A 13,134-nucleotide genomic window follows, 5' to 3' on the forward strand; every position below is an offset into this window, starting at 1 on the left:
TAGAATATTAAACCCGGAACAGTTTGGCCTTAGAAGTGGAAGATCATGTACCACAAACTTAATATGCTTTTACTCAAGATTAATTGAGATAATACAAGAAAGATGGCTGGGCAGATTGCACCTTCTTGGACTTCCAGGCTTTTGACAAAGTACCACACAAAAAGTTAATAAGAAAAATTGAAATAATAGGAGGAATACAAGGTAAGCTACTGAAATTGATGAAGGATTCCTTAAATGACAGAAAAATGAGAGTGGTACTTAGAGACAAAAATTCGAACTGGGAAGATGTGAAGAGTGGCATCCCGCAAGGCTCTGTATCTTTTTTAATGTTTGCCACATATATATATATATATATATATATATATAAACAATATGAATGAGGGAGTGAATTGTTACATGAACTGCTTTGCTGATGATGCCAAATTACTCAATAGAGTAAGCATACATACATACATACATATACCAAGGCTTTTTCCCCCTAACAAGGGAGGTAGCCAAAAAGGGAAAGGCATAAAATCATTTCCACCCATTCCATCTCTGAATACACTCCACACCCCTCCACCCTCCCTCTTATCTGAGCACCTCCTGGATGACGGGTCATCCCTACACCTTGTCCACTGCCCTGGGTCTGAAGCAGTGTTGCAAGACACAGCACATCCACAGCAAGGCCGCCTCATTAAATTGGCGACCGCCCCTCTCCATCCCCCCATTGCATAAAAGGAAAGGACGAGGAGAAATTCCTTCGGGCTGCGTCAAGTTTTCCTCACACTTACTACCTCACCCCCTACTCCCCCCCCTGCCCATTCCACCTCATGCAATCACAACATCATCCATATACAACCATTCTCCATTCACCCATATCTTCTGTCCTCTCCCGTCCTTCCTCAACAGACATTCCCCTCTTCCCCAAAGCCCCCTTCACCCCATCCATCCACCTCATCCTAGGACGTCCCCTCACGTTCACTCCCTCCACATCTGCCTTCCACACCTCTTTTACTAGTCTTTCTTCACTCATTCTTTCCATGTGTCCATACCATTCTAATATTCTTTCATCAACCCTATCTCCCAGCTCCTTTTCCACCCCTGTTCTCCTCCTCACCTCCTCATTTCTCACTCTATCTAGCCTAGTAACCCCCATCATACTTCTCAGACACCTTATCTCAAACACATTCAAACTCCTTCTCTCTTCTTCTCTTATGTTCCATGTTTCTGCCCCATACAGTGCTGTTGGCACAATCACTCCTTCATACAGTCTCCTCTTAGCATCCATTCCCAAATGTCTATTACTCATTACACTCTTTAATCCACCAAGGCATTTACTCGCTTCTCTCAATCTACATTCTACCTCCACCTTTTCCTGCCACATTTGCACCCAAGTATCTAAAACTATCCACTTCCTCCAGTCGCTCTCCCTTAATGCTCACTTCCAGTCTACCGCCACTTTCACCCCTTGTACATCTCATCACCTTACTTTTACCCACATTCATCTTCAGCTTTCTTCTATCACATACTCTCCCAAAATCTGCCACCAACTTCCTCAATCCCTCCTCCGATCCTGCCACAAGCGCAAACAACAGCTGGCTCACCTCCCACTTTTTTCCATTTTCTTTAACCATCTCCAATCCCTTGCCCACTACCCTTGCATTTACCTCTCGCACCACCTCATCTATGTATAAGTTGAACAGCCAGGGCGACATAACGCATCCTTGACGAAGTCCCACCTTTACCTCGAACCACTCACTCTCTCCATTTCCAACCCAGACACAAGCTCTACTACTCTCATAAAAACTCTTGACAGCTCCTAGAAGCTTTCCTCCTATCCCGTATATCTGTATAACCTCCCACAGTGCCTTTCTGTCTACCCTATCATAAGCCTTTTCCAGATCCATAAAAGCCCAAAAAACATCCTTCCCCTTTCCTATAGCTTTCTCACATATTTGTCTTACCACAAAGATCTGATCTACACAACCTCTACCTGTCCTAAATCCACACTGTTCCTCACCAATTACTCCTTCTGTTCCTCTCCTAATCCTCTCAATCAAGATCCTCCCATAAGCCTTCCCAACTACACTTAACAAGCTAATCCCTCTGAAACTACTACATTCACACTTGTCCCCTTTTCCCTTGTAAAGAGGAACTATACAGGCACTCCTCCAGTCCTCCATCACTCTACCCTCTCTCCAGCAAACATTAAATAACCTCACCAACCATTCCACCATCACTGTACCTCCCTTTTTCAGACATTCTGCATGGCATCCATCTAGACCAGGTGCCTTACCTGCTTTCATCATCTTAACAACTGCCTTCACCTCATCCTTCCTTATTTCTCCTCCATTCTCCTCACTCATCTCTCATTTTCTTTGCATTTCCCACTGCAGCTATCTTTCCCTCCCTATCCTCCTTCACATTTAGCAACTCCCTAAAATATTCTGCCCATCTTCCCCTTACTGCCTTCTCTTCCATTATCATTTCTCCATCTGCACCTTTTACCTTTTCTTCTCTACTTGATTCGCCTCCTCTTCCTCTCTTAATTTCTTTCCAAAACATCTTTTTATTACTTTCAAAATTTTCTGTCATACTCTTACCCCATTTCACATCTGCTCTCCTCTTTGCAACCTTTACCTTTTGCTTTACTTCTCTTTTCTTTTCTTTGTACCTCTCATATGACTCCCTCACCCTATTTTGTAACCAATCTGTGAACGCTCACTTCTTCTCTTCTACAACCTTCTTTGTTTCCTCATCCCACCATTCACTACCCTTCTATTTCCCCCTGTCCTTCTTGTTCCACACACCATCCTTGCACACTTTATGACTCCCTCCTTGAACCATCCCCATTCCTCCTCCACACCCAGCTCTACTCTATCCTTTACTCCCACTCCTCCTTCAGCTTCATTCCGTACTCCTCTTTTTCCTTTTCATTCAAAGAGTTCACTCTAAGAACCTCCCTACCTTTTGTCCCTTTCCTCTTTCTCCAATCTATCCTCCACTCTCAACTTACCTTCCACCAAAAAATGATCTGATATTCCCCCACCCTCTCCCCTTAGCACATGTACATCCTTAACTCTTCCTATCATAATCCTTTTTACCACTACATAATCCATTAGCGCTCTATCTACCACCCTTCCCTCCACCACTACAAGAAGACCTGGACAAAATATGGGTATGGAGTCAGAGTTGTGAAATGAACTTTAACATTAAGAAATGTAGTAAAATGGAATTTTGAAAAAAAAAAAAAAAAAAAAAAGAATATTGGGTCAATATAAAATTGGAAACAAGGAAGTCAAAAAAGTTGATTCAGAAAGGAACCTGGGAGTGTTAAGCTCAAATGACTTGACACCTGATAAACATGTCAATTATTTGGAGAAACCTTTAACTTATTAAGACAAATGAAAGTGGCCTTCGACTACATGGATGAAGAAATGGTAAAGAAAATAGTGGTTACACTAATAAGACCTAAACTAGAGTATGCTGCCACACTATGGGCACCTAGGTGGGAAAAAAAAAAAAAAAAAAAAAAAAAAAATCAAAGAACAGTGACAAAAATGGCACCTACATTATCAAATTTGATATAAGAACAAAGATTGGAGAAATTACATCTTTCAACACTGGAACAGAGAAGAGAAGGTGATTTGTTGACCATTTACAGGATTATGAAAGGGATGGAAATTCTTGATAGAGACGACTTATTAAAATGGGACAGGAGAGAAACAAGAGGACATGAAAAGAAGCTAAAGGACAGTTACAGAAGAGATTTGAAAAAGAATAGCTTCCCACATAGAGTGATTGATGTCTGGAACAAACTAAATGGAGAAACAGTGAGTGCCAAAACTATACAAGATTTTAAGAATATAATGGATGCGGAGAGATACGAAAACAGGTCACCACAAGTATAGCTCTCATCCCATAAAATACAACTAGGTAAATACAATCTCCTCTTAGCATCCAATCCCAAATGTCTATTTCTCATTACACTTTTTAATCCACCAAGGCATTTAATCGCTTCTCTCAATCTACATTTTACCTCCACTTCCACTCCTCCCTTTCCTGCCACATTTGCACCCAAATATCTAAAACTAGCCACATCCTCCAGTCTTTCTCCCTTAATACTCACTTCCAGTCTGCTGCCACTTTCACCCCTTGTACATCTCATCACCTTACTTTTACATACATATACCAAAGGCTTTTTCACCCTTACACAGGGGGTAGCCAAAAAGAAAAAGGCATAGAAATCACTCCCACCCATTCATTTCCCATATATTCCACCTTACTTTTACCCACATTTATCTTCAACTTCCTTCTTTCACACACTTTACCAAATTCTGTCACTAACTTTCTCAATTCCTCCTCTGATCCTGCTACAAACAGTGTTGTCTGCAAACAACAGCTGGCTTATCTCCCACTTTTCTCCACTTTCTTTTACCATCTCCAATCCCTGATGCAGCACCCTTGCACCACTCCATCTATGCAACTTGTACAATTAGTGGAAAAATATTTCTTAAAATCCATTTCTTAAGGTGAGAGAAATCACAATGCACGCAAAATCAACTTCAACAATTTAGTCAAGTATGTTTTTGGGGATTTGAAATTATTTTTATTTGTACGGGCCACCTCCATATACTGGGTGCTGTGTGACATGTACAATTTAATCAACACCTCATCTTGCATCTAAAATGTAATTTCATTAAACTTAACATACATCTGAAGAGAAAAAAGTTTTATTTATTCTTGGCACCATTTTCCATGTAGTATGTCATTTCATCATTATCTAAAAAAAAATTCTTGGGCACCATTTTTCATGTGGTATGTTATTTCATCATTATATCAACAAATAAACACTTTTTGTATAGTTTTGCACTTATTAAAAAAAAAAAAAAAAAAAAAAAAAAAAAAAAAAAAAAAAAAAAAAAAAAACACACACACACACACACATCCATAATTCACCTGTATGGGTCACCTTCATATGCATGTCCCCCAACAACAAACATTTCTCCCTTCACACCTCATGGAGCAATTTTCATTTGTTTGGCCATTGTTTCTCAGAACCATATTTATATGGCTATTCTCACTTTTCAAATGTATACCATATGAATCATGACATTCAGAATCACTGGACACTATATTAATAACTGAAAAAGTACATCAAACCTTAAAAAATAACATACGTACATACATGAGTGAGGAAAATGGAGAAATAAGGAAGGATGAAGTGAAGGCAGTTGTTAACCTCTTCAGTACGGGCCTTAAATCTCGCAGGCAGCAGCCGATGCCAGCCGTACGACGTGTCGTAATAATACTCGCATCATAAAATATAGTCACCGCTTATATCAATCGTTCTCTCTTTCACCCATGAATTTTGATAATCATAGAAAATGTGATTACAGACAGTTTAGAGAGTATGTCATTATGGAGGGGCAACTACAATAAATATAATCAAGACGCCGATATGGCAGCCTCGCGTATCCACTTGCTCCTCATGCCGCCTACGTATGCAGCACTGTATGGAAGGGGTTAAGATGATGAGTGCAGGTAAGGTACCTGATCTGGATGGATGTCATGCAGAAAAAAAAAAAAAAAAAAAAAAAAAAAATAATAATAATAATAATAAATAAATAAACAAGTAAATAAAAATAAAATCTTATCTGGTATCCACAAGAAGAGAGCAGGCACCAAATCAAAATGACAGTGTTGTGAGGAACATGTCATCATATGGGCAGTATTTTTTCCTCAGGAGTGAGTATGTTTTGCCAGACTGTATGACTTCCCCTCACATTATTATCATTTTTTTTTACTACACTTAACTGAATTCCACCTATCCCATACAATCAGAATACCTCAATGTCTGTCTACTGTCATATACCTTCTCCAAATCCAAAGAAAGCCATGATCAATTCACTTTGAAAAATTACATATTGATATAATCATTGTTACCTTGAGTTTCAGTGACTAAGACCTCCAGCACCACAATGGCCCTCCAATAGATCTCTCTGAGAAGAATGATTGGATTGTGTCTGTGTGGCACTAGCATGGGACTGCTTCTATGTCACAGATTTACATTAGTAGTTAGAAGAGAGCAACGACTAGTTGTCAACTCTCCTTTTGTGAAATAGTGGAAGATGAGTGTGTTGATGAGTTTTGATGGATAATGGGCAACATGATTATTCTCTCTGATGTCCATCTTGTTGGAATGCCACATACAAATAAATGTCACTGGCTCCAGAAAGAAATGATGAGTTGGTGTTGATAGTACCATGATATATCTATTACTCATAAATAGTAATTATAGACTGGATACCATAACATGGCGCCAAGTATCAGGAAATCACATTCAAAACTGTAGGTGTAAAAAAAAAGGAAATTGCACTCACTAGTGTAACTATATACCCTGACTGGTCCTCTTCCACCTTGGCATCAGTAAGACCCGTTTGAGCCAACCTTTGCACCAAGTCGTCTACCAGGAGACTTCCATATGGGTAACACTTTGGTAGGTGTTTGGCTAACACTTCATCCTCATCTTCTAAGGGCTATAAAATGGGAAATCAAATTAATACTACTTGTTATAGCTTTCTTCATGCTTTCACAGCATGATTTCCAATAATCTGGAAAGAAACATACAATTTACAAAAAAAATAAAACATTGAGAATAATCAATCAATTAATCAGTCCGTTGTCCCTAGCCAAGGGATGGGCAACCATTAGCACATGTATTTACCTACTTGTATTGTACGGGAAGGGGAGCTATGCTCGTGGTGACCCGTTTTTTTATCTTGCAAGATCAAGTTTGTTCTTAAATTCTTGTATTGTGTTTGCACACACTATTTATTCATCCAATTTGTTCCATTCAGTCAACTCCCCGTTAACACGAGTTCTGTTAACATGATTTCGATCTTACATGATTTAAAATTTATTAATATATATTCTGATAACATGAATTGTCCGATGTTACCCGAGCTGAATTTCCTGCCTACTGTAGTTGTTGTTGTTGCTGTTGTCGTACCCTTGACTGTCTATCCGAGCAGTCCCGTCTCCCCAAGGAATGCCACATTCGAAACTGGGTTTTCCCACAAATCCTTTATAGTGTATGTTGTGTTGTTTGTGTGCATGATTGTGTATAATGCAGTCTTCCATTATGTGTTGTATGGTATGGGGTGAAGTGTTACATCCTGGGCAGCTGTTCACAATGCGGTCATCCAGCCTCTTCTGGTAGCTTAGAAGTGCTGGGTGGTGGCCGCACCGCAGTCTGGCCAAGTGGACTCTGTCCTTTCATGGGAGAGAGGATTCAGAAGGGTGGATATCAGGGGGTCTGGCATGCAGCAATGTGTTGTCTTTCAGTGTGTTAATGGACCAGTGAGTGATATGATTATGAATATGTTTCCAGAGGCTGGTGTTTGGTGGTTGTGGAGGAAGAGAAGAGAGTATCTGTGTGTGATACAGGTCTTTGGGTGTTGTTCTAGTGTTTCTTGGTGTGTGTGGGTGTTCTGCTATGTAGTGTAGCGGGCTTGATGTGTTTGTGGTGGCTGTGTTAAGTGTTTGTGTGCCTCTCATGTCGAAGTGGTCCTTCACTTTGAGGACTTTTGTTTCATGGTGTAAATGGTCTGTAGGTGTTGTATTTGTGCAGCCTGTAATTGTTTTTAGGGCTTTGTTTTGTATGATTTGAAGGGTGTTGTGGTGTGTCTCACTGAGATTAGGAGCCCATGCAGGACTCGCATAATTCATCACTGAGCGTATGCATTGTTTGTATATTGTTGTATGAGTTTCTTTGTTTTGTCCAAATGTTGATCCAGTGATTGACTTAAGTGCGTTAAGTCTAGGTGTGTATTTGTTTTTTATGTTTGTGATGTGTTGTTTGAAAGACATGGATGTATCGTATGTTACACCAAGAATTTTCCGTGTGTTTGTGTGTGGTATTGGAGTGTTGTTGATGTAGAGATGAGGTATGTATTTGTGTTCTTTTGTCCAGTTGGTGAGAAGTGTTGCTGTAGATTTGGTTGGAGCTATTTTGAGTCTGTTCGTGATGAACCATGTGTTGAGTGTATCTAGGTATGGCTGGAGTATTTCTGCAGCTTTGTCTGTGTTACGATGTGTGCATGTGATTGTTATGTCATCTGTGTAGGAAGAGATTTGTATTTCTGAGGTGTCTGGTGTGGGTATGTCATGCATGTATAGATTAAAGAGCATGGGGGATAGAACAGAGCCCTGTGGTACTCCATTCTTAATGTTTCTGATGTGCAATGATTGGCCATCATATGACACATAAGCATTCCTACCTGCCAGATAATTGGCCAGCCATCTTTTGATGTTATTGTGCATGTCTATGTTATATATTTCATTTGTTAGATTGTGGCGGGGGGTAGCATCAAAAGCTCTACTAATGTCTAATGCTATAAGAAGTGTTCTGTGGTGGGGCCTATCTGAATTGATGCCATCTAAATTTCTTTGTGTTAGGTTTATCAGAAGAGTGTTTGGGGAGTGTAGTGGCCTAAAACTGTGTTGTGAGTTAGCAAGGGGAATATGTGGTGTGACAAGTTGGAGTATTAGGCGTTCAATGACTTTAGAGGGGGTGCAGAGAAGTGTGATTGGGCGGTGCGATGTTGGGATTGTTGGGTCTTTGTTTGGTTTTGGAATGGTGATTATTTTACCATGCTTCCAGATGTCGGATATAGTGTTGTGTGAATAGCTGTAGTTTGCAATGTTTGTGAGTGCATGTATATCTTGTGGTCCAATGTGTTTTAGGTGGATGTTACTTATGTTATCAGGGCCACAGGCAGATGAGTGCTTGAGATTATATATTATGTGTTTTGTCTGACTGTCTATGAAGGGGGTATAGTCTGAGTCTGTGGGAAAGTCTTTCTTACGTCAAATAGTGCGTCGGTTGTCTGCGCTTTGTATGATTGTATCAAAAGTGTGCACAGCATTGTTTATGTTTGTGATTGGTGTACTGTTAAGTGTTTCAAAATGTTGTTCTGTCTCTTTAGTAAAAGCTTCCCAGTTAGCTCTCTTGTAATTGGTGTATGTGTGTCTGTGGCCAACTGGGGTGCATCTTGTTTTGGTGGTGATGATGATTGGAAGGCGGTCAGAACCAAGGGTTCCGACCACTCTCCATGACGTTGTTGGGGTTAGGCAGGGGGAGCAAAAGGTGATATCAGGAGAGGAGGGAGTGTAGAGGGCTTGGTGTGGGATATGTGTACGATTATGTGTAGTTGAATATCTCGCCACCAGAGCATGGGAGAGACGCTCTGACTCCCGCGCTCCCGCTCTCTGCCTTTTGTCCTCAGTGTGAAGCCAGCCCTCACAACATGTGGAACTCATAAACAATTTTATCAAACTTTTGTGTTACATAAATTTGTGTGCTATGACACCCAAGTGTCCTGGTACCCCAAAGGAGAGGGCAGCAAAGAGGTCAAGAAAACTGTGACCATAGAAAAGAAGTTAGAAGTGTTGGATCATTATGATTGGGGTGAAAGAACTTCTGTTATTGTTCATGCTACCGGACTGAATGAGAGCACTTTGCGGACCATCAGATGAGAGCCAGTTTCATTGCTGGTACATCAGCCTCCTCTTCACAATGTTTCTGGGCAAGATCCATGGAGATGGAGAGGATGGAGAAGTTATTGGCACAATGGATCCAAAACCATAACAAGCATAATGTCCTTATCAGCATGGCCATCATACAAGCTAAAGCTTTAAATCTCTACCAGGATGTGGAAGACGAGAATGAGAAAGACAAAGACAAAGCCAAGACCTTCAATGCCAGTTCTGGGTGGTTCTCCAGGTTCAAGAAATGATATGGCTTCCACAATCTCAAAATGACTGGGGAAGCTGCATCTGCCAATGTGGAAGCAGCCAAAACGTATCTGGCTCTCAAGACCATCATCGTGGAAGGTGGCTACACATCCAAGCAGATTTTTAATATGGATGAGACACGTCTATATTGGAAAAACTGCCTAACCGGACCTATATCTTGGTTGAGGAGACGACTGTACCTGGATTTAAGGCCTCCAAGGATCGTCTTACACTCTTGTTCGGTGCCAATGCAGAGGGAGACTGCAAGCTGAAACCTGCCCTTGTCTACCACTCGGAAAATCCATGAGCATTGAAGGTGTGTATGTATGGATGTTGATTATTTATCATGAAAGCTTTGAAAAATTTTACCGAGATTGTAAACGCTAATTTTTGTGCACCAAAACAAAAAAGATATTGTCACCAACTCACAATTTACGGCACACTAAACTAATTTTGCTTGTTCTTGTGTCTTCACAGGGCTATGTCAAGACCTTCCTACCCTGCTATTGGTATTCCAACAAAAAAGGATGGATGACGGGGAGCATTCAAGGACTACTTTGGGAAATTGGAGAGAGAGTTAGAACTTTACTGCAAGAAGGAAGAGATTCCATTCAAGATTCTCCTGATTTTGGATAATGCTCCCAGCCATCCCCCGTCAATAGAAAATCTCTCCAACAACATCCAGCTCGCTTTCTTGTCGCCAAACACCACTTCCATTCTGCAGCCATGTGACCAAGGAATTATTAAAACCTTCAAGTCGTATTATCTATGTTTGACCCTGACTGACATGGTTGAGAGGACACAAAAAGACAAGATGACTGTGAAGGAATATTGGAAGCGTTTACCATCAAAGATGCTCTCCGCTTCATTAAAGAATCTTGGGAGAAAGTGCCAAGGAAATGCCTAAACAGGGTTTGGAAACATCTGTGTCCTCAGTTGGTGTACGATTTTGTCGGCTTTGACATCCAAGAAAATGTCTCTAAAGCTAACAAGGAAAGTCTTGACAAGGCCAGGGAAGCCGGGTTTGACCAGCTTGAGCAGAGGGACATTAATGAACTGCTAGAATTGCACATTAGAGCTGACTAATGAAGAACTGTTAGAGATGGAGACGATACAGAATGCAGAGTTGGAGGCAGCTGCATCTCTGCCCCAGAGCCTGAGAGTCTTGATCAAAAGTGATCTCCAAAAAGCACTCTCCTTTATACAAGAAGGACTGGATATCTTGGAAGCCAAAGATCCGAATATTAACAGAAGTGCAACAGTGGCCAGAAAAGTTATGTCGGAGCTGAACTGTTACAAAGTGATGTTAGATCAAAAGAAGAAAAAGATGACACAGATGAAACTCCACCATTTCTTTCCAATAAAGACAGCCAAGGAAGAGGAGGCAGGGTGAGGTGAGGAAGGAGAGCAGAGTGAGGAGGCAGAGCAGGGTGAGGAAGGAGAGGGGAGTGAGGTTGGGGACAGGAGCACGGCAAGCAACAGTGATGGTAGTGATGCATCATAATGTTTATATGCATAAAAAAAATTATTTTACCACTCAATAAATACCAATATAGTAAGAATGTGTGCTTTTATTGTTTCTGTAACCTTCAAATTTATTAATAGTGTGTTTGTTTAGGATTTTTAGTAATAAAACCCAAAATAAATGGACTTTCCCGTTGTCCAAGAACATAACCCCTACTATTCTAAAGGGAATTGACAACATCAAAAGTGACCAAATTTTCACATTGAATGAGAATCAGACAAGAAACAATGGTCTCAAACTGTCCGGAAATAGATTCAATTTGGAAGTAGGTAGAAACAACTTTTCCCAAACATGTAGTTAATGAATGGAATAAACTTCCTGCACAGATAGTCCAATGTAGTTCAGTTCGAAGCTTTAAGAATCATTTAGATAAACACCTAAGTAAGATGCTGTAATGATTATAATTTATCTTATATTATTTTTGTTTTGTTATCATTTGTCTGTCTGATTTTCATTTATCATTAGTTATATGTCAATTTATTATTTACTATTTACCTGTTTGTTTATTATTTCAACTATACCTATGCATTTATTTATGTATTTTATTTGTTATTTACATTATTATAATTTTTATTTATTATTTTATTATTAATATTTTTTTTTTAGTCCAATGTACTTCAGTTCGAAGCTTTAAGAATCATTTAGATAAACACCTAAGTAAGATGCTGTAATGATTATAATTTATCTTATATTATTTTTGTTTTGTTATCATTTGTCTGTCTGATTTTCATTTATCATTAGTTATATGTCAATTTATTATTTACTATTTACCTGTTTGTTTATCATTTCAACTATACCTATGCATTTATTTATGTATTTTATTTGTTATTTACATTATTATAATTGTTATTTATCATTTTATTATTAATATGATTTTTTTTTTTTTTTTTTTGCATCCGACCTAGATATGGATCAAAAGGTCTCCTGTCGGCATGCTCTGCCTTTGTAATCCTTATTACCATTATTTCTTATGGAGAAATTATGTTCCATTAACATGATTTCCATTAATAGGACATCTCCAGGAATGTAACCCTCGTATTAACAGGGAGTTGACTGTATATCTATCACCCTGTGTGGGAAGCTGTTCTTTTTCAGGTCTCTTCTGTAGTTATCCTTTTTGAGTTTTATTGGATGTCCTCTTGTTTTTCCTCTGTCCCACTTTAATAAGTCCTCTCCATGTTCTTGCGTGACTTACTCGAATTCTACAACACAGTTATCTCGAATTATGACAAAAGAAACAATATAGATTTTATATATCTAGACTTTGCAAAAGCTTTTGATACCGTCCCACACGAAAGACTACTTACTAAATTAGCTTTGCATGGAATAAGTGGTAGCCTATTAGGTTGGACTAGTAATTGGTTGAAAGGTCGAAAACAGAGAGTTGTTTTAAATGGAAAAACTTCTGGATGGAAAAATGTTGCAAGTGGAGTTCCTCAGGGTTCCGTTCTTGGGCCACTTCTATTCATAGTATATATAAATGATATAGACAATGGACTAAAATCTACTGTTTCCAAATTTACTGATGATACAAAACTGTGCGGAGTGGCAAATGATCACTCAAACCAATTAGATATTCAAGAAGATTTAGATCAATTACAGCAATGGTCTGAAAAGTGGCTAATGAAATTTAACACAAGTAAATGCAAGGTAATGCACATAGGTAAAAATAACAGTAAGTACGATTACAAGTTATTTGGAAATTCGTTAACAAAAGTGGATAGTGAAAAAGATCTCGGCCTAATTATCAGTAACGACCTCAAATCATCCAAGCAGTGTATTTCAGCCTCTGAGAAAGCAAATAAGATTCTGGGATTGATTGCACGATC

General features: G+C 39.4%; 1 protein-coding gene across 1 annotated transcript in view; it reads right to left on the reverse strand.

The window, feature by feature from the left end:
* Positions 1-8,912, reverse strand: part of LOC143027388 (integrator complex subunit 9-like) — a 37,324-nt gene extending 28,412 nt beyond the window's left edge. The window contains exons 1-2 of the mRNA XM_076188671.1: positions 8,853-8,912; positions 6,366-6,521 (exon numbers count right to left, since the gene is read on the reverse strand). Coding sequence (XP_076044786.1) covers positions 6,366-6,521; positions 8,853-8,912 — 216 coding nt within the window. The remainder of the gene's footprint in view (positions 1-6,365; positions 6,522-8,852) is intronic.
* Positions 8,913-13,134: the final 4,222 nt, after the last annotated feature.

The sequence above is a fragment of the Oratosquilla oratoria genome, chromosome 8, assembly GCF_046742065.1.
Source record: "Oratosquilla oratoria isolate Oo_2021 chromosome 8, ASM4674206v1, whole genome shotgun sequence".
Lineage (NCBI taxonomy): Eukaryota > Metazoa > Arthropoda > Malacostraca > Stomatopoda > Squillidae > Oratosquilla > Oratosquilla oratoria.